The sequence below is a fragment of the Hordeum vulgare genome, chromosome 7H (genome assembly GCF_904849725.1).
Source record: "Hordeum vulgare subsp. vulgare chromosome 7H, MorexV3_pseudomolecules_assembly, whole genome shotgun sequence".
Classification (NCBI taxonomy): domain Eukaryota; kingdom Viridiplantae; phylum Streptophyta; class Magnoliopsida; order Poales; family Poaceae; genus Hordeum; species Hordeum vulgare.
This window is the reverse complement of record NC_058524.1, coordinates 564,937,775-564,958,401: the sequence shown is the minus strand read 5'-3', so window position 1 is coordinate 564,958,401 and position 20,627 is coordinate 564,937,775. Positions and strand designations below refer to the sequence as shown.

General features: G+C 44.1%; 1 protein-coding gene across 1 annotated transcript in view; it reads left to right on the top strand.

The window, feature by feature from the left end:
• The first annotated feature begins 16,279 nt into the window (after positions 1-16,279).
• Positions 16,280-20,627, top strand: part of LOC123409313 (receptor-like protein 2) — a 108,266-nt gene continuing 103,918 nt past the window's right edge. The window contains exons 1-3 of the mRNA XM_045102251.1: positions 16,280-16,461; positions 16,574-16,628; positions 16,749-16,755. Of these exons, the coding sequence (XP_044958186.1) occupies positions 16,280-16,461; positions 16,574-16,628; positions 16,749-16,755 (244 nt within the window). The remainder of the gene's footprint in view (positions 16,462-16,573; positions 16,629-16,748; positions 16,756-20,627) is intronic.

The following is a 20,627-nucleotide window of genomic DNA, read 5'->3' as shown; positions in this document are numbered from 1 at the left end:
GAGCATGTATTAGTGGCAGATCGTTTCCTCACTAGTGAATAGGGTGGCTGTATCGTGCAGTTTGGTAAGATGGGCTACAACCGTTTCACACTCATAACCGTGAAAAGGATCAGATTCGACTAGAGTGATTAACTCAAGGTCGACAAAGAATTCATAATCCTTGTCGGTCACAAAGATAGGTGAAGTGGCAAACTTCGGGTCATATTTCAACCTAGCGTTCAGAGATTTTTCTTTCCACTTGCGCAGAAGTTTCTCAACATCATAGCTATCCTTACACGCAAGAAAGTCCTCAGCTATCTCTCCCTCCATAACATAGCGCGTATCAGGCATAGTAGGCAATTCATGCATAGTAGCAGGTTCTACTTCAATAGTATCAGCAGTCTCAGAAGTATCATCACATCTAGCAGCAACTCTAGCAATATGTGCATCAAGGAATGCACCAAGTGGCAAACCAGTATCAGGCATAGCATCATCAGGCATAGTATCTAGCATAGCATCATCAGGCATAGTATCAAGCATAGCATCATCAGGCATAGTATCAAGCATAGCATCATCAGGCATAGCATCAAGCATAGCATCATCAGGCATAGTATCAAGCATAGCATCATAAGCATCATGGGCAGCAGAAGTAGCATCATCAAGCACCGGCGACGTATCAAGATTTCTAGCAGGAGGGGATGTCGCAAACTTACTCAAAACTGAAGGTGAATCAAGTGCAGAGCTAGATGGCAGTTCCTTACCTCTCCTCGTAGTGGAAGGCACGATTTTAGTTCTTGGATCTTTCGGATTCCTCATAGTGATTAGCAGACGTCCATCCCAGGTGACTCAGAGAATATAGATGTGCCTCCCCGACAACGACGCTAGAAAAAGCCTTGATGTCCCACAAGCGTATGGGATCACATCAGTTTTCGAGGGTAGAGTATTCAACCAAAATTTATTGATTCGCTCACTAGGGGAAGCTAAAGAATATTCTCAAGTATTAGTAGCTAAGTTGTCAATTCAACCACACCTGAAAGATTAGTGTCTGCAAGCAAAGTATCAGTAGCAAGGTAGTATGATAGCAACGACACCAGAAAAAGCTTTGACAATCCCCGACAATGGCGCTAGAAAAAGCCTTGTTGACTGGATGTTAGCGCCAAAAAAGTCTTGCAACAAGTAACAGCGGAGTAGCAAGGAACAGTAGTAGCAGCAGCAACAAAGTAACAAGTAACAGCAGTAGTGACAGCAACAACAAAGTAACAAGTAACATCAGTAGTGACAACAGCAGCAAAGTGGCCCAATCCCTCTTGTAGCAAGGGACAAGCCTAGGCAAAGTAACGTAGCGAGAACCAGTAGTAAAAGACTCGTAGGCAGTGGATCGGTGATGGATGAGTGTGAGGGATGTGATTCATCATGTAACAACTATAACACGGAGAGATATGTGACTAGCTCCCGTTCATCAGTATAATGTAGGCATGTATTCCGTATGTAGTCATACGTGCTTAGGGAAAAGAACTTGCATGCCATGTATTGTCCATCCCTCCCGTGGCAGCGGGGTCCTAATGGAAACTACGGGATATTAAGGTTCTCCTTTTAATAAAGAACCGGACCAACACATTAACACGCGGTGAATACATGAACTCCTCATACCATGGCCATCTTCGGGAGTGGTTCCGGCTATTGTCACTCCGGGGTTGCCGGGTCATAACACATAGTAGGTGACTACAACTTGCAAGATAGGATCTAAAACACACATATATTGGCGACAACATAATAGGTTCAGATCTGAAATCATGGCACTCGGGCCCTAGTGACAAGCATTAAGCATAGCCAAGTAGTAGCAACATCAATCTAGAACATAGTGGATACTAGGGATCAATCCCCATCAAGAACTAACTCGATTACATGATAGATCTCATCCAACTCTTCACCGTCCAGCATGCCTACGATGAGATTACTCACGAACGATGAAGAGCATCATGGAATTATCGATGGAGAAAGGTTGATGATGACGATGGCGACAATTTCCCCTCTCCGGAGCCCGAAACGGACTCCAGATCTGCCCTCCAGATGAAGAACAGGATGTGGCGGGGCCTCCGTATCGCAAAACGCGATGAAACCTTCTCTCTGATTTTTTTTCCAGGCGAAACGTAAGATATAGAGCTGAGATTTGGGGGCGGTGGTGCCACGTGGGCCCCACAAGCCTGCACGGTGCGACCATAGGGGGTGGCCGCGGCCTGTGGGCTTGTGGCCCACTGGCACGCCCCCTCACGTGGAACTTTGCGCAGTTATTTTTCTTTTATTCCAGAAAAAATCTGCGTAAATTTTCAGGACGTTCCGAGAACTTTTATTTCTGCACAAAAACAACACCATGGCAATTCTGCTGAAAACAACGTCAGTCCGGGTTAGTTCCATTCAAATCATGCAAATTAGAGTCCAAAACAAGGGCAAAAGTGTTCGGAAAAGTAGATACGACGGAGACGTATCATCGGGCGCCACACAAAAGGGTTAGTTGGGTGATTTTTTAAACACAGTTCAGTTTGTGAAATACTTTGGCTTCTGAGTTAAATTTATCAATTTTGCCGAGCTTGTGCTTCAGACTATTTCTGCTTATTCCTTTCTCGTCAACATGGTTTCCATGGCTGCGTGCTACTGTTCCTCTGCTCTTTTTGTTCTCACGAGCAAAAGCTTTGCTATTTTTGCTGACGCATGTGAAACTTTTCAGGACGCGTCTAGTGAGCGGCCGTGTGCTCGCTAGCGCTCGGATCGGCAGCCCATCCGTATTAGAAAAAATTAATGTCTTGTATTCTCATTTAAAAATTCTGCATTCTCTCTCTTTCTCCGGGTTTTCACATGAGACAAGAAATAAAAAGGGGAACGCTACGCATCCTTCGGTGGATTATTTCCAATGATCCGCCACCTTCACAGCCGTTTGATTTGGTGCATCCAGTCGATCTCATCCATCCGATCCGCATGCGGGGCTTTGGCCTAATTCCTGAAACGATGCTCGAGTTTCTGAAACAGTCACTTTGTTGTAGTTTTTTTTTCTTCGGGCGCGCTTCGGCTGGGCCCCCGGTAATTCATGAAACAACACTCGAGTTTCTGAAACAATCGCTTTGTTGCAGTTTTTTTTCTTCGCGCGCGCTTCGTGGGCACCAGGTAATTCCTGAAACAACGCTCGAGTTTCTAAAACAATTGCTTTGTTGCAGTTTTTTCCTTCGTCTTTCCGCAACATAAGTATTGCTGCGAAATTAATTTTTGCAACAAAAGTTCATGTTGCAGAAACTCCATCTTCTTCCTTCAGACGAAAAACACAGGGAGGTATGGAGGTGTGGAGGACGCACAACCATGGCGGCCATGCTTGATTCCCAAGCCCCATGGTTGGCGGTGGGATCGATCCAGATCCGGTCTGGCGCGGGGAGGCAGGGCCGACGCGGGTCGACCGGCGACAAGAACGCGACGACGATGGATGGGGGCTCCGACGCTGGTGGCACGGGCTCCGGTGGCGGAAGGATCGGCCGGCAGCGGCGCACCATGGCGAGGCATGCGGGACCTTGCTCAGGCAGCGCTCGGGAGGAGGAGGGAGCCGGCGACTCGCTCGGGCAGAGGCTCGGGAGGCTCCAGGCGGTGGGGAGGTGCAGGCGCGGTGGCCCTGCTCCGGCGAGGCCTGCCGGTGCGGGCTGGAGCAGGCGATGGCAAGCGGCGACGCGGTCTCGGGCAGGGGCGCTCAGGAGGAGCTGCAGGAAATGGTTCCTGAAACAACAACATCGTTTCAGAAAAAAAGGGTCACAGCTCACGCAAAAGCTGTTCGAGATCAGATTGAGATCCAACGATCAAGCGGACGGCGGATGGATCTCGGGGATCAGCCGGTAGAAGGTAATGTTTTTCCAAAGAAAGAACATCACCTATCGCACACAACTTTTTTTCTCTCGTTGACGATGGCCTCATTTTTTTCCATGAGATGTGCATTAGTAAAGCAAAAAGGCAATTAACGCATTTAAAAAAATAAAAAATTATAACTTTCAAACCACATGTCAAAATTAAGATGCATTTTCATCATTGGAACCCTCGCGATAAGATCTTTAAAACTAGTCCCCATTTATATATGTTTCGATGAATCTTTTCCATTGACAATTGGTTGTACTACATGGTGCAACTTTTATAACATGGGATGCAACTTTTTTTTAATTCAACTTTGATGATACCACAACCAACTGTAATATTGCATGGATGCAATTTTAGTGCTACATGAACTAACTTCACCAGATTAGATACTTCATCTCTTATCCCATCCACCTGCCTAGCAAACGATGTGCAACTTCGTGTGTTGCTCGGCCAACTGCCTAATAGTCGATGTGCAACTATCTGATAGTAGATGTACAACTTTTCATCTAACCCGTGGACGTGCAGTTTTCATTGATGACACCTCCACCCCAAAACTACGTCATCCCACTAAGATGTGTAATTTCAATTCTTGCCCAGGTCAACTGCCTAGTAGTTGATGTGCACTTTCTTCGTGCACGTGGATGTGCTTTCACTACTCGCTACAACTATGGCAACTCAAGTGGGTCCAAGAACAAGCAACGTGTTCAGACATGCTACAACTACGGCAATGTGAGTCAGTTTGTGGCAGATTGCCCTTATGAGAAGAGGGAAGACAACGGGGGCAAGCTCATTCGAATTGACAGAGCCAAGTCCTTCCCAAGCAAGAACACCTTTACCAAGAAAACTCCTCCAAGGGGTTTGGTGGCCCATGAAGACTACACCTCCGATGATGACAAAGATGATACAAGCCATGAGGGGAAGGCAACGGCTACCGTGGCCATTGCCACTTCCTCCCCCAAGGTGTCTCTCTTCGACGCCACCAACGAGAACCACATTGCCAATAGCCTCATGGCTAAGGGTATCAATAAGGTAATTGATGACCCACAAGTATAGGGGATCAATTGCAGTCCTTTCGATAAGTAAGAGTATCAAACCCAACGAGGATCAGAAGGATCTGACAAGTGGTTTTCAGCAAGGAAATATCTGCAAGCACTGAAATTATCAGTAACAAGTGATTGTGTGGTGAGATGATTCATAGCAAGCAACAAGTAACAAAAGTAGCAACAGTGCAGCAAAGTGGCCCAATTCCTTTTATAGCAAGGGACAAGCCTCGACAAAGTCTTATAGGAGGAAAAACGCTCCCGAGGACACATGGAAATTTCTGTCATGCTAGTTTCATCATGTTCATATGATTCGCGTTCCTTACTTTGATAGTTTGATATGTGGGTGGACCAGCGCTTGGGTACTTCCCTTACTTGGACGAGCATCCCACTTATGATTAACCCCTCTCGCAAGCATCCGCAACTATGAAAGAAGAATTAAGACAAAGTCTAACCATAGCGTTAAACTAGTGGATCCAAATCAGCCCCTTACGAAGCAACACATAAACTAGGGTTTAAGCTTGTGTCACTCTTATCTACTTACTACTTCCCAATGCCTTCCTCTAGGCCCAAATAATGGTGAAGTGTTATGTAGTCGACGTTCACATAACACCACTAGAGGAAAACAACATACAACACATCAAAATATCGAACGAATACCAAATTCACATGACTAATATTAGCATGACTTATCCCATGTCCTCAGGAACAAAAGTAACTAGTCACAAAGCATAATCTTATCCATGACCAGAGAGGTAATGAGTAGCATCAAGGATCTGAACATAAACTCTTCCACCAAATAATCCAACTAGCATCAACTACACAGAGTAATTAACACTACTAGCAACCTTACAAGTACCAATCGGAGTCGCGAGACGGAGATTGGTTACAAGTGATGAACTAGGGTTTGGAGATGAGATGGTGCTGATGAAGATGTTGATGGTGAAGAGTCCCCTCCGATGAGAGGAGTGTTGGTGATGACGATGGCGACGATTTCCCCCTCCGGGAGGGAAGTTTCCCCGGCAGGATCGTCCTGCCGAAGCTCTAGATTGGTTCTGCTCAAGTTTCGCCTCGTGGCGGTGGTGAATCCACGAAAAAGGTCCTCCCTCATTTTTTCCTGGACGAAACCCTTCATATAGCAAAGAGGGGGGCAAGTGGGCCAGCAGGTTGCCCACAAGCCCTCATGGCGCGGCCTGGGGGGGGGAGGGGGGTGGCCGCGCCGTGCAGGCTTGTGGCCAACCCCTGGCGCCCCTATCGCACTTCTTCGGCCCAGTATTTTTTACAAATCTGGAAAAAAAATCCGCGTTGATTTTTACGGCGTTTGGAGTTGCGCAGAATAGGTATCTCAACTTTGCTCCACTTTCAGGCCAGAATTCCAGTCGCCGACATTCTCCCTCTTCATGTAAACCTTGCAAAATAAGAGAGAAATGGCATAAGAATTGTACCGTGAAGTGAAATAACAGCCAAAGAAGCGATAAATATCAACGTGAAAATCTGATGCAAAATGGACGTATCAACTCCCCCAAGCTAAGACCTCGCTTGTCCTCAAGCGAAAGCCTAGCCCAATAAATATGTCCACATGTTTAGGGAGAGAGGTGTCGACAAAACAAGATATGAACATGCATGCATCATGATCAAGATCAGAACAACAATACCAACATATAATCTCTCATGCTAAAGTGATAATTCCTTCACAAAGTAAAGCATGGATCAAGAACCTTACCGACAAGTAACAACCGATAGCCTTTAGTCATCGAAGCAATTGCAATTTATCACAACATTAGAAAGAGTCAAGTAAGAGCTTGTAAAGAAAATCCACATACTCAATCATTCTTTCATTCTCTACAATTGCTACAACTCATGTGGTACTCATGAGATCAAAGTTTCAGCTGGACACAAAGAAAGATAGGGGCTTACAGTTTTGCCTCCCAACTGCTTACCTCAGGGGTAATGTCAACAATAATAATTCATGAATACTTACCACCAAGTTGACATATGAATATAGATCTTTCCCTAGCATATGACGTTGGCCAAGATAAAGGCGAGATAAGGAATTGGTGAAGATCACCATGACTCTTTCAAGGGCAAAAAGTAAAGGTACAAGATTGGCCCTTCGCAGAGGGAAGAAGAGGTTGTCATGTGCTTTTGAGGTTTGGATGTGTGTCCTCTTAGTGCGGAGGAACGTCACTTTTTATTGCCTCCTGTGATAAAGAACTTTATTATGCAGTCTGTCGCTCTTATGTCTTCCTCATCACAGGTTCGTATAAAGCTTATTTTCCACACACTAATAGATCATACATATTAGAGAGCAATTTTTATTGCTTGCACCGATGACAACTTACTTGAGGGATCTTATTCAATCCATAGGTAGGTATGGTGGACACTCATGGCAATATTGGTTTGAAGGTTTATGGATGCACAAGTAGTACCTCTACTTGGTGCGCGGGTTTTGGCTAATATGAGGTGGAAGCAATTGTCACATGTTAAGGGATCTCTAATCATATAACATTGTTCGGAACCAAGCAAACAGAATTCATTATGTTGTCTTCCTTGTCCAACATCTACTTCTAGGCATGTAATAATTTAGTGAGTGTTCACAATCATAGATGGTGTCAGAGATGATATATTTATATGTGAACTTCTCCTTCTTTATCACTTCCTATTAATTGCAACCATGACCAAGGTCTACTTTTGCCTACCCTCAACAAGTTTCAATCCTCATTCTTTTTATATGTGAAGCCATCACTTCCCATAAGATCATTACATGATCTTTCATGCTTTTGTTCTATTCTCACTCTTTTGATCATGGCAAGAGGCAAAACCCTTCAACTAAGACACTCTTTATTATATGGCTCACGAGCTTGAATACATCAGGGGTGACACAAAGCAAAACTCAAGACTAAAACACTAAGACTTTTAAACTACTAAAGAAAAAGAAAACTAAAACGATACCGGGGCAACTCGCCCAAGCTTGGCACAAGCCAAGGGGATTGCCCATAACAATGCTCAGTTGGCTTCCTTTGGTGGTGATGGTGGTGGAGTTGTTGAAGAGGTCTTGAGTTTGTTTAATTTCCACTTGAGCATAAAATTCTGCTCCCTCAGATCATCATTTTCCTTTTCAAGCTTCAACACCCTTTAGCATAATTCCTGCTTACTCTCCTGCAAGAAACGAGAACGGATAAACAAGGTCTTAGGCTTCTTCCTTGAGTCAGAGAGGCTCGACTTCTTGAACTCCACATGAGTGTGTCCAGGTTGAGGTAGAGGAGCCTCCTCTTCATCGGAACTTGTTTGTTCCTTCCCCTTCAGATCATAATCTTCTTCATCATCAGCTGTCCAGCCATAAGGATCCAAGTCCCCATAGACTTTTGGGTTAGCAAGGTAATCAGCCACATAGCTCTCCCCCTCTGAATCCTGAGAAGACATCTTGACCTAGATCTGCGGCAGAAAATAGGCTCGAAACGAAAAATAGAAGAGATCTGCGTGATGCAGGGGTCAGACCTAACGGAAGTATATATAATGATTTTTTTCAGACCAGAAGGAGTACCCTGCACGAAAACGGAGTCCGGGAGGCGCACGAGGTGGCCACAAGCCCTCACGTCGCGACCAGGGGGTGGGCCCGCGCCGTGCAGGCTTGTCGCCTCCTCGCGCACTTTCCGGACTACTTCCAATTTTTGTATTTTTTCAAATATTCCAAAACGGAGAAAATTTCCTACTGGAAAAGTTTTGGACTCTGATTTCTTACCGAATCACATACCTCTTCGTTTTCGGAGTCTGAAAACAGGTTGATAAATGTCCCTTAGGTATTCTTCCGGAGTTATGGTATTGATGATATTGCTTTCAACATTTATGGGAGTACCTGAGATATAATGCTTGATTCTCTGCCCATTTACCACTCTCGGACAATTACCTTCCGTGTTGATCTTGATAGCACCGGAGCGATATACTTCCTCAACAACATAGGGACCTTCCCATTTAGAGAGAAGCTTGCCTGCAAAGAATCTTAAACGAGAGTTATATAGCAAGACATAATCACGTACATTGAACTCACGCTTTTGTATCCTCTTATCATGTCACCTTTTAACCTTCTCTTTGAATAGCTTGGCTTTCTCATATGCCTGAGTTCTCCACTCATCAAGCGAGCTAATATAAAATAACCTCTTCTCACCGGCAAGTTTGAAATCAAATTTGAGCTCTTTGATTTCCCAATAAGCTTTATGCTCTAGCTCAAGAGGTAAGTGACATGCTTTCCCATACACCATTTTGTACGGAGACATGCCCATGGGATTCTTATAGGCAGTTCTATAAGCCCACAGTGCATCATTGAGCTTCTTAGACCAATCCTTTCTAGACCTGTTGACAGTCTTTGGCAGAATCAGTTTAATCTCTCTATTACTTAGCTCTACTTGACCACTAGACTGGGGGTGGTAGGGAGACGCAATTCTATGGTTGACATCATACTTCGCAAGCGTTTTACGAAAAGCACCATGAATGAAGTGTGAACCACCGTCGGTCATTAGATATCTAGGGACTCCAAATCTAGGGAAGATAACTTCTTTCAGCATCTTGATAGAGGTGTTGTGATCAACACTACTAGTGGGGATAGCTTCTACCCACTTAGTGACGTAATCAGTAGCAACTAGGATATGAGTATACCCATTGGATTTTGGAAAAGGTCCCATATAATCAAAGCCCCAAACATCAAATGGTTCAATGACAAGTGAATAGTTCATAGGCATTTCCTCACGCTTGCTAATATTACCTATTCTTTGACATTCGTCACAAGACAAGACAAACTTACGGCCATCCTTGAAGAGAGCGGGCCAATAGAATTCTGATTGCAATACCTTGTGTGCAGTTCTATCTCCCGCATGGTGTCCTCCTTAGGCCTCGGAGTGACACTTCTGTAGGATCTGTCCCTGTTCATGTTCAGGTACACAACGTCTAATAACACCATCTACTCCTTCCTTATAAAGGGGAGGATCATCCCAAAAGTAATGTCTCAAGTCAAAGAAGAATTTCTTCTTTTGCTGGTACGTGAAACTAGGTGGTATGTATTTGGCAATGATATAGTTCGTATGATCAGCATACAACGGTGCACTACGTGAAGCATTGATGACATTCAATTGCTCATCGGGAAAGCTATCATCAATAGGTTGTGGGTCATCAAGAACGTTCTCCAACCTAGACAAGTTATCTGCTACTGGGTTATCATCACCCTTTCTGTCGACAACGTGCAAATCAAATTCTTGTAGCAAGAGAACCCATCTGATAAGTCTAGTTTAGCGTCCTTCTTCTCCATGAGGTACTTAATAGCAACATGATCAGTGTGAATAGTGACTTTGGAATCAACTATGTAAGACCTGAACTTTTCACATGCAAACACGACTGCTAAAAATTCCTTCTTCGTAGTGGCATAGTTTCTTTGGCACTGTATAGAGTTTTACTAGCATAGTGAATAACATTCAACTTCTTATCAACTCTTTGCCCTAGAACAACACCAACAGCATAATCACTAGCATCACACATGATTTCAAAAGGCAAGTTCCAATCAGGTGGTTGAACAATAGGTGCAGTTATCAAAGCCCTCTTAAGTATTTCAAAGGCTTACTCACAATCATCGTCAAAGACAAAAGGAATATCCTTTTGCAAGAGATTGGTAAGAGGCCTAGAAATCTTAGAGAAGTCTTTAATGAACCTTCTATAGAAACCAAGATGACCAAGGAAACTTCTTATACCTTTGATATCTGTGGGGTATGGCATTTTCTCGATTGCATCAACCTTAGCCTTATCGACTTCAATACCTCTTTCAGAAATTTTATGTCCTAAGACGATGCCTTCATTAACCATAAAGTGGCACTTCTCCCAATTCAAGACAAGATTGGTATCTTTACATCTCTGCAAGACTCGATCAAGGTTGCTGAGGCAATCGATAAAAGAAGACCCGTAAACGGAGAAGTCATCCATGAAAACCTCAACAATCTTTTCACAAAAGTCAGAGAATATAGCCATCATACATATTTGAAAGGTGGCAGGTGCATTACATAAGCCAAAAGGAATACGTCTATAAGAAAAGGTACCGAAAGTTTAGGTGAAAGTGGTCTTCTCTTGATCAGACTGTGCAACTGGTATTTGGGAGAAACCAAAATAACCGTCTAGAAAGCAGAAGTGTGTGTGTTTGGACAATCTTTCTAGCATTTGGTCGATAGAAGACAAAGGGTAATGATATTTCCTAGTGGCTTTATTCAATTTCCTAAAATCGATCACCATCCTATAGGCAGTAATTATCCTCTGTGGGATCAATTCCTCCTTATCATTAGGGACAACGGTAATGCCTCCCTTCTTAGGAACGCAATGCACCAGACTCATCCAATCGCTGTGAGCAACAGGATAAATGATACCTGCTTCCAGGAGCTTTAGTATTTCTTTTCTCACTACTTCTTTCATCTTAGGATTTAATCTCCTTTGATGATCAGCAACTGGTTTGAAGTCAGGATCAGTTTTAATCTTGAGCTGGCATAGAGTGGGACTAAGGCCCTTAAGATCATCAAGAGTATATCCAATAGCAGCACGGTGCTTTCTCACAGTTTTTAGTAACTTCTTTTCTTCATGCTCTGAGAGGCTAGTACTAATTATAACATGATATATCTCCTTTGCATCAAGATAAGCATACTTAAGAGTATCAGGCAACTGTTTAAGCTCGAACACAGGATCACCCTTTGGTGGGGGTGGATCCCCAAGCAGTTCAACATGCAAGTTACTCATAAGGATAGGATATTGTTCTAAGACAACTCTATCTATCTCATCCCTTTCATCCATATGCATATCATTTTCATGCTCAAGCAAGTATTGCTCTAAGGGATCAGTAGGAGGAACGACAATAGAGGCTAAGGCAATAGTTTCATCCTTACTAGGCAACTCCTTTTCATGAGGTTGTCTACCAAACTTAGAGAAATTGAACTCATGTGACACACCTTCAAAGCCAACAGTGACAATTTGCTTCTCACAATCAATATGAGCATTTACAGTATTGAGAAAGGGTCTACCAAATATGATGGGACAAAAGCTATCTTGTGCAGTAGCAAGAACGAGGAAATCAGCAGGATACTTCGTTTTACTACACAAGACTTCAACATCCCTAACAATTCCCACAGGACACATAGTATCTCTATTGGCAAGCTGAATAGTGACATCAATGGGTTCTATCTCAACAGGTGCAATCTCATCTTTGATTTCATCGTATAAGGATTGAGGTATTGCACTAACACTAGCACCCAGGTCACATAAGCCATGATAACAATGATCTCCTATCTTAACAGAAACCACACGCATGCCAACAACAGGCCTATGTTTGTCTCTAACGTGAGGTTTAGAAATTCTAGCAGCATCTTCACAGAAGTGAATATTATGTCCCTCAACATCATCGGACAGAAGATCTTTGATAATAGCTATGCTAGGTTCAACTCGAATTTGCTCAGGGGGTGTAAGTGTTCTAATGTAGCCTCTACGTATCAGAGTTGAAGCTTTAGAATGATCCTTTATCCTAACAGGGAAAGGTGGTTTCTCAATGTAAGCACTGGGAACAACAGGATCATTATAGGCAATGACTTTCTTTTCAACTGGAGTGGGTTTAACTACATTGACTTCTAAAGGAGGATGATATTTAAACCACTTCTCTTTGGGGAGATCAATATGAGCAGCAAATATTCACACAATGAAGCTACTATCTCAGAGTCAAGTCCATACTTAGCGCTAAAATCACTAAAGGTATTTGTCTCAGCAAAGGATTTAACGCAATCAAACGTGAAATTCATACCTGACTCCTTACCTTCTTCAAGCTCCCAATCTTCAGAGTTGCGTTTAATTCTCTCCAATAAATTCCATCTGAAGTCAATATCTCTCTTCATAAAAGAACCGGTACAAGAAGTGTCAAGCATGGTGCGATCATCATGAGAAAGCCGAGCATAGAAGTTATGAATGATAATTTCTCTCGAGAGCTCATGATTGGGGCATAGAATATAGCATTGATTTAAGTCTCCCCCAAGCTTGAGCAATGCTTTCTCTGTCACGAGGCCAAAAATTATAAATATAATTCTGATCACGATGTACTAAATGCATAGGATAAAACTTTTGATGAAATTCCAATTTCAACCGATTGTAGTCCTATGATCCAGTGTCATCACATAGCCTATACGATGTCAACGCCTTATCCTTTAAAGATAAAGGAAAGACCCTCTTCTTGACCTCATCCTCGGGCAAACCTGCAAGCTTAAATAAACCACACACTTCATCTACATAGATTAGATGCAAGTCTGGATGTGATGTTCCATCTCGTGTAAAAGGATTTGCCAGCAGTTTCTCAAGCATACCCGAAGGAAATTCAAAGGAAATATTTTCAGTAGGCGCAGCAGGTTGAGGAGCAACTATTTGTGCTTCCGTTCGAGGTGAAGATAACCCGAACAAGCCCCTCAAAGGATTAGTATCCATAGTGACAAGTGACAATAAATTTCAGCACACTATATGAATGTTTCCTTACCAAGTTCCACTTACCAAAGGCGCTTCATTCCCCGGCAACGGCGCCAGAAAAGAGTCTTTATGACCCACAAGTATAGGGGATCAATCGTAGTCCTTTCCATAAGTAAGTGTGTCGAACCCAACGAGGAGCAGAAGGATCTGACAAGCGGTTTTCAGCAAGGAAATATCTACAAGCACTGAAATTATCGGTAACAAGTGATTGTGTGGTGAGATGATTCGTAGCAAGCAACAAGTAACAAAAGTAGCAACGGTGCAGGAAAGTGGCCCAATCGCTTTTGTAGCAAGGGACAATCCTGGACAAAGTCTTATAGGAGGAAAAACGCTCCCGAGGCCACACGGGAATTTCTGTCATGCTAGTTTCATCATGTTCATATGATTCGCGTTTGTTACTTTGATAGTTTGATATGTGGGTGGACCAGCGCTTGGGTACTGCCCTTACTTGGACAAGCGTCCCACTTATGATTAACCCCTCTCGCAAGCATCCGCAACTACGAAAGAAGAATTAAGACAAAGTCTAACCATAGCATTAAACTAGTGGATCCAAATCAGCCCCTTACGAAGCAACACATAAACTAGGGTTTAAGCTTCTGTCACTCTAGCAACCCATCATCTACTTACTACTTCCCAATGCCTTCCTCTAGGCCCCAATAATGGTGAAGTGTTATGTAGTCGACGTTCACATAACACCACTAGAGGAAAACAACATACACCACAACAAAATATCGAACGAATACCAAATTCACATGACTACTATTAGCATGACTTATCCCATGTCCTCAGGAACAAAAGTAACTACTCACAAAGCATAATCATATCCATGACCAGAGAGGTAACGAGTAGCATCAAGGATCTGAACATAAACTCTTTCACCAAATAATCCAACTAGCATCAACTACAAAGAGTAATTAACACTACTAGCAACCTTACAAGTACCAATCGGATTCGCGATACGGAGATTGGTTACAAGTGATGAACTAGGGTTTGGAGATGAGATGGTGCTGAGGAAGATGTTGATGGTGACGAGTCCCCTCCGATGAGAGGAGTGTTGGTGATGACAATGGCGACGATTTCCCCCTCCGGGAGGGAAGTTTCCCCGGCAGGATCGTCCTGCCGGAGCTCTAGATTGGTTCTGCTCAAGTTCCGCCTCGTGGCGGCGGCGAATCCACGAAAAAGCTCCTCCCTCATTTTTCCCTGGATGAAACCCTTGATATAGCAAAAGAGGGGGGCAAGTGGGCTAGAAGGTTGCCCACAAGCCCTCATGGCGCAGCCTGGGGGGTGGTCGCGCCGTGCAGGCTTGTGGCCAACCCTTGGCGCCCCTCTGGCACTTCTTCGGCCCATTATTTTTTATAAATCCGGAAAAAAAATCTTCGTTGATTTTTACAGCGTTTGGAGTTGCGCAGAATAGGTATCTCAACTTTGCTCCACTTTCAGGCCAGAATTCCAGTTATCGGCATGCTCCCTTTTCATGTAAACCTTGCAAAATAAGAGAGAAAAGGTATAAGAATTTACCATGAAGTGAAATAATAGCCAAAGAAGCGATAAATATCAACGTGAAAACATGATGCAAAATGGACTTATCAGTAATCCCCAACACCCTCACGACCTCTCCTTCTTTATTAGACCGTGTTGATAATAGTGAGGTAGTGGAGCTTGATGAAAATGAGTTTAACAAATTCCTGTGTAAGATCAAAGGTGAAACCAAGAAGCACTTTGTTGCTCTCTTGGAACAACTTGGTGAGGCAAATGATCTCACTGAGACTCATGAGGTGTGACAGTCCGAGACCAACGCTCCAGAAGATTCCCCTTTTATTCCGTTCTCGTCGTGTGGTTCGTATGTCTGTCGCATTCATAATCGCATCATGCGCATCATCTACATTGCATCGGCACTCCGTTGCTGCCAGTTTTCAAACTTGCATCCGTTAATAGTTGCCGGTTCTCTTTGTTTTCGTCGTTGACCGTTTTGAGACCAACCACACACGCCCGTGCCCGCATCATCGTCAAAAGCTTGTTTTTAGAAGTGCGTTGAAAATATTCTCGGATTGGGTTGAAACTTGGCGTGCGGTCTTATTTTAATATAGGTAGGCCGCCTGCCAATTTTCGTCGCAATCGAAGTTCGTCTGGTACCCGAACGGTCGACCGTAGCGGCACCGTATTTGGTTATCGTCGGACGTTTTTCGGTATTTTTAAATCACGTTGCTGGGTGCCCGTTTTCCCTCTCATCTCCGGCTAGCCTACTCTATACAACCACTTAGCCCGTCCTCGCGGTCGAGACCGTCCGATTTAGATCGCACGGTTGAAACCGGAGCGAAAAACTGTTGAACCTAGCCCCCCCATTGTCATAAATAAGCCTCCCATGCCATTTTTGGACACCCAAACCCTTCTCCCACCTCGGTTTCCACGCCTACCCAAACCCTAGCAGCAACCTCCTCTCTCCTCAGCCTCCAGCCGCCGCGGACCCACCCGAGCCCATCCGAGGCCCGCCGGGCCCGGATCCGTCGTCGCCACTCGCGAGCGTCTCCCGCAGCTCCCCGAGCCGATCCGGGCCAGCACCGCCGCCACGTGCCTCTCCTCTCGTGCCCGCGAAGCTACCCCCGCCGGTCGCTGGTTGCCTTTGCCGGCGAGCCACCGGAGCACCCCACTATGACCTCCCCGCCCCACGTCGTCGACAGCTGCCGCCGCAAGCTCAGGTCACCGCCGCCCGAGATCCTCCTCCCCTCGCTTGGATCTGGCCACGGGCCGACCCTCGTCGTCGGCCAGCCGCGCGCCGCCATCGCGTCGGAATCCCGCAGAGCCGCCGCCGCCTAGTTCGCCCGATCCCGATCGGCTGCAGGAGGCGACACCCCATGACCGCGTTGCCGAGCTCCTGGGCCGGCTCGTACACTTGGGCCGCGTCGTGCAGGCCGGCCTCCTCCAGCCGCCTACAGCCTCGGCGAGCGCCCAAGCCAGCCAACTCGGCCCAGCTCCTCCTGGCCAGCCGCCTGCCCAAGCCGGTCCTCTCTCCTCCAACTGGCCTTTTGGGCCCAAGGTGAGGAGTCACCCGAGCCCCTATATTGCAGAGATGCGTTGCTTAATTATCCCGCACCCACAAATTCGGCCCGTTGGTTTTTTTTTACGATTTCAGATTTGTTTAATTTCAGGGATATTAGATATTTCAAGAGCTCGTTGATAAAAAACCATGCATCGGATCGGGACGTATTATATATGTAAATTGTGTAGTTGTTCGCGTAGATTCATATTTTCCAACTTGCATGCATGTTTGAAGTGGTTTGACCCGCTGTTTGCGTAGTTTTGCATGCTGTCTTATTATGTTAGATATCCCGTATTTTTTTTGTGCATTCCCGGATTGTTCAAATCGCGTCGATAAAATGTTCATGTTGTTCGGGACCCTTTGCAATGTATTTTAGTTTAGTTGTTTGCATTTTTACATGTAAGTTCCGTCGCTTGTTTGCTATGTCGTGTTTAGGACATATTCTCGTATATATGTGTGGCGCTAGTTTATTTTTCGAACCCCACATATTATATATGTTTTCGGGGTAGAAAAATTCGTAGAATTTAACTGTGCAATTAGTTTTGTCTTTTGAGTAAGCTAGTCCGTATGATATTTTGCCATGTTGCCCTTTTGTTTATTTTGTGTGAATTATTCCATGCATGATATGAATGAGTTGTCAACTAAAGATATGCCCTTGGATATGTATGCTAGCCCCTGGTAATTTTGGTTGCAATAGAAATCCATGTTTAGGTGTTGTTTGCTTGTTGTCAACATGCTAGAAAATAGTGCTGATTTGGAGATGCTGAAATAATTCTAAGTCTGAAATCTGTTATATTTTGTTGCTGTCTTTCCATAAGTTTTGCTAGTGATCTACAACTCCTTTGGGGTTGGTGCAATGGAGTTAGTTGTAGTACTTAATATTCTCTAGCATCCTGTAAATTTTCATGTCATTCGGTGCCCTGTAGCATATAGTTCTATTGCTGTCAATATGCCTTCAGATCAAAAACTGCACCGTCAAAACAGTGTTATTTTCACTAAGTCTGAAACTGTGTGCGAGATGCCATTTTGTGAGTTCTTTTCCTAGTGATACATGCTTCCATGCTAGTTGTATTTAGTAGGGTGTTGTAGTGCATCTTGACCACTATTGCCTCATGTCTTGTTTGAGCATTTTGGATTGATGTAGCTTGTTGTTTTGGGGTGTAGAAAATGCTATGTTGGAACTTAAGACCATGCAGATATGAAAATGCCAATGATATAGAGATGTGAGACCTCTATGAATGAAGAACCGGTAAAAACTCCAACATCGAAAACATCATAGTAGATGCATATGGACTCCGTTTTCGATGAACTCGAGCTTGTCATGAAGATGACCATAAGCTCTAAAGCTCACAAAGAGAAACACCAAATAAGAAGCAAGAAGTATGATGCAAGGATGGAAATGGTTTGAGCTCTCAACGAACGATACGATCGAGCTACTCACTTGAGAGCCCCCCTTGACATAACGACAATCTATCCTAAAACAGAAAACCTATCGAGGGCAAACCTATACCTTGCACCTCGTCCTCTTGAGCTAGATGACGATGATCTTGGCTTCCTCAAGATGGACCACCTTCTTGATTACGTTGGCTTGATGAAGACGAGTTGATTGCTCCCCCATACACAACATGGGTGAGCCGCTCTTCAGTATATCTTCACAAGTCCATTGCCACCACAATGGATGGACGGCTTCAAGCATGATATCTTCATGCTGATTCACTTGAACTTGCACACCGCAATCTTGATGACGATCACCACTTGACGTCATCCTTCATGGGTTGTATGAGTTCTTCCTCTAGACGCAAGCCCATGGAGACACATCGAACCCCACATAGAACTCTCACGAAGACCATGGGTTAGTACACAAACACGTAATGAACAATACTTACCATACCATAGGATCACTTGATCCCTCTCGGTACATCTTGTACGCTTTGTGTGTTGATCATCTTTATTTACTCTTTGTCTGAGATCTTGATCAACCTTGTGTCTCTATGACCATTCTTAGGATAATACCTTGAATACCATCTTGGTCATCATATAAACTCCTTGAACCCAACAAATGGACTTCAAGAAGTGCCTATGGACAAATCCTATAAATATAACTTAAGGCAACCATTAGTCCATAGGAATTGTCATCAATTACCAAAACCACATATGGATATATATGCTCTAACATCTTGTTTGAGCATTTTGGATTGATGTAGCTTGTTGTTTTGGGGTGTAAAAATGCCCTGTTGCTGTTTTTGGCAGATTGTGACTATTTCTTGCGTAGCTTGTATATGCTGAAGCGATGCTCCGTTTTGATCATGTCCTATATAAAACTTGTTTAGAATCTTGTGTAGGTTCATATTATCTTGCTGTTTGTGTGTTTTGGGATGCTTGTGACTGCCATTGCACACATATTGCATTCATGCCATCATATCTTGTGGTGCTCGTATCTTTTGAACCGTAGTTACGTTGGAGATGCTCTCTATGTGTAAATTTATTGGAACGACGTGTAGTTTCACGTGAACCACTTTATGTTGCTGTTTAACAAGTATTAAAACATGTTAGTTCAGATCTGGACAGAATTCTAATTTAATGTAGGAGGTCATCTCAGAGATGCTATATGTCGTTTCCGACCTCATTTAAAATGCCTAGATAGGTAGCTCAATTAAGCTTCACCTATTGCCATGTTTAACCACATTTAATATTGCCGTGTACCTAATCGAGATAGAACTAAATAATATGTATGTGGAGTTTCGTCAATATGCAACTCGTTGCATATTGAACTTCACTTAATGTGTAGTGTTTGATAGGAGTGAATTGCGTGTCATACCGTGCATAAAAGTACCGTTCATACATCATATGTGTTGTGCATCGAGTGGTGAATATCGTGTGTTGATTCTTTTTCCTGGTTTTCTTCGTCTCGATAGAGTTCCGCAAGCGTGTCGGAGAGTGAGGACCCGTTTGACTACATCGGTTTGTTTGCTTCTCGGAGTCGTTCTTCTTCCAAGCGGGATCTCATGCAAGATGACCATTTCCCTAGATACCATTACTATCATTGCCATGCTAGTTTTATTGTTTCAATCGCTATGTCTCGCTGCCTACCACTGTTAAATATCGGCCTCTCAACGTTGCCATGAAAACCTTCAACCTCTTCACAAACTAGCAAACCACTGATTGGCTATCTTACTGCTTGCTTATCCATGTGTTAGCGTTGCTAGTTGCAGGTGCAGATGCTTCCATATGATAACATGGGTCCTTTGTTATATCACCCTATTAAATTCTATCTAATTTAATGCACCTATATACTTGGTAAAAGGTGGAAGGCTCGGCCTTTCTAACCTGGTGTTTTGTTCCACCTTTGCCGCCTTAGTTTTGGCTACCGGTGTTATGTTACATAAATGAGCGCTCCTAACATGCTTGGGGTTGTTATGGGGACCCCCTAGATTCTCGTTTTGGGATAAAGCTCGTCTGGCAAGGCCCAACATTGGTACTATATTTGCCCAACATAATAATTCTGTTAATACTGTAAAACATAGGGAGTTAGCGCTACCCGAGGAGTAATTCAAGATAATACAGGGAGGGCCAGTGCTGATAGTGTTGGTCCAAAACAGAGCCGTTTGCGGGGCCAACCCGGGGAAACTCGGGTGATGTCTATCAGGCCTCCGTACGCTGTGCTTATCCGTCGTGCCCTGAGAACAAGATACGTGGCTTCTATTCGGATCACGACATGCCGGGCGGCCTTGCTGGACTTGTTTTACCTTTATCGAGCGTCTTGTGCGAGGGATTCCGAGGATGCTTTGAGCTAACTCAAGGTTGAGGTTTTCCAATAGGGATCTGAGGAGATCACGGGTTTCCCTGATCGAGGTCATTCCGTCGCAGTGTGTGGTAGTTTGTGATGGACTAGTTGGAGCATCCCTGTAGGGTTAAATATTTCGGAAAGCCGTGTCCGCGGTTATGTGCTAAGGTGGAAACTTTGTTTAACATTGGTTCTAGACAACTTACACTTAACTTAATTAAAACTCGCCAACTGAGTGTGTAACCGTGACTGTCTCTTTCGTGAGCTCCTTCTTCGATCGAGGACGCGGTGGGGTTATGTTTGACGTAAGTAGATGTTCAGGATCATTCATTTGATCATCAGTAGTTCACGTATGCTATATGTAGACCGCCCCCTCTTA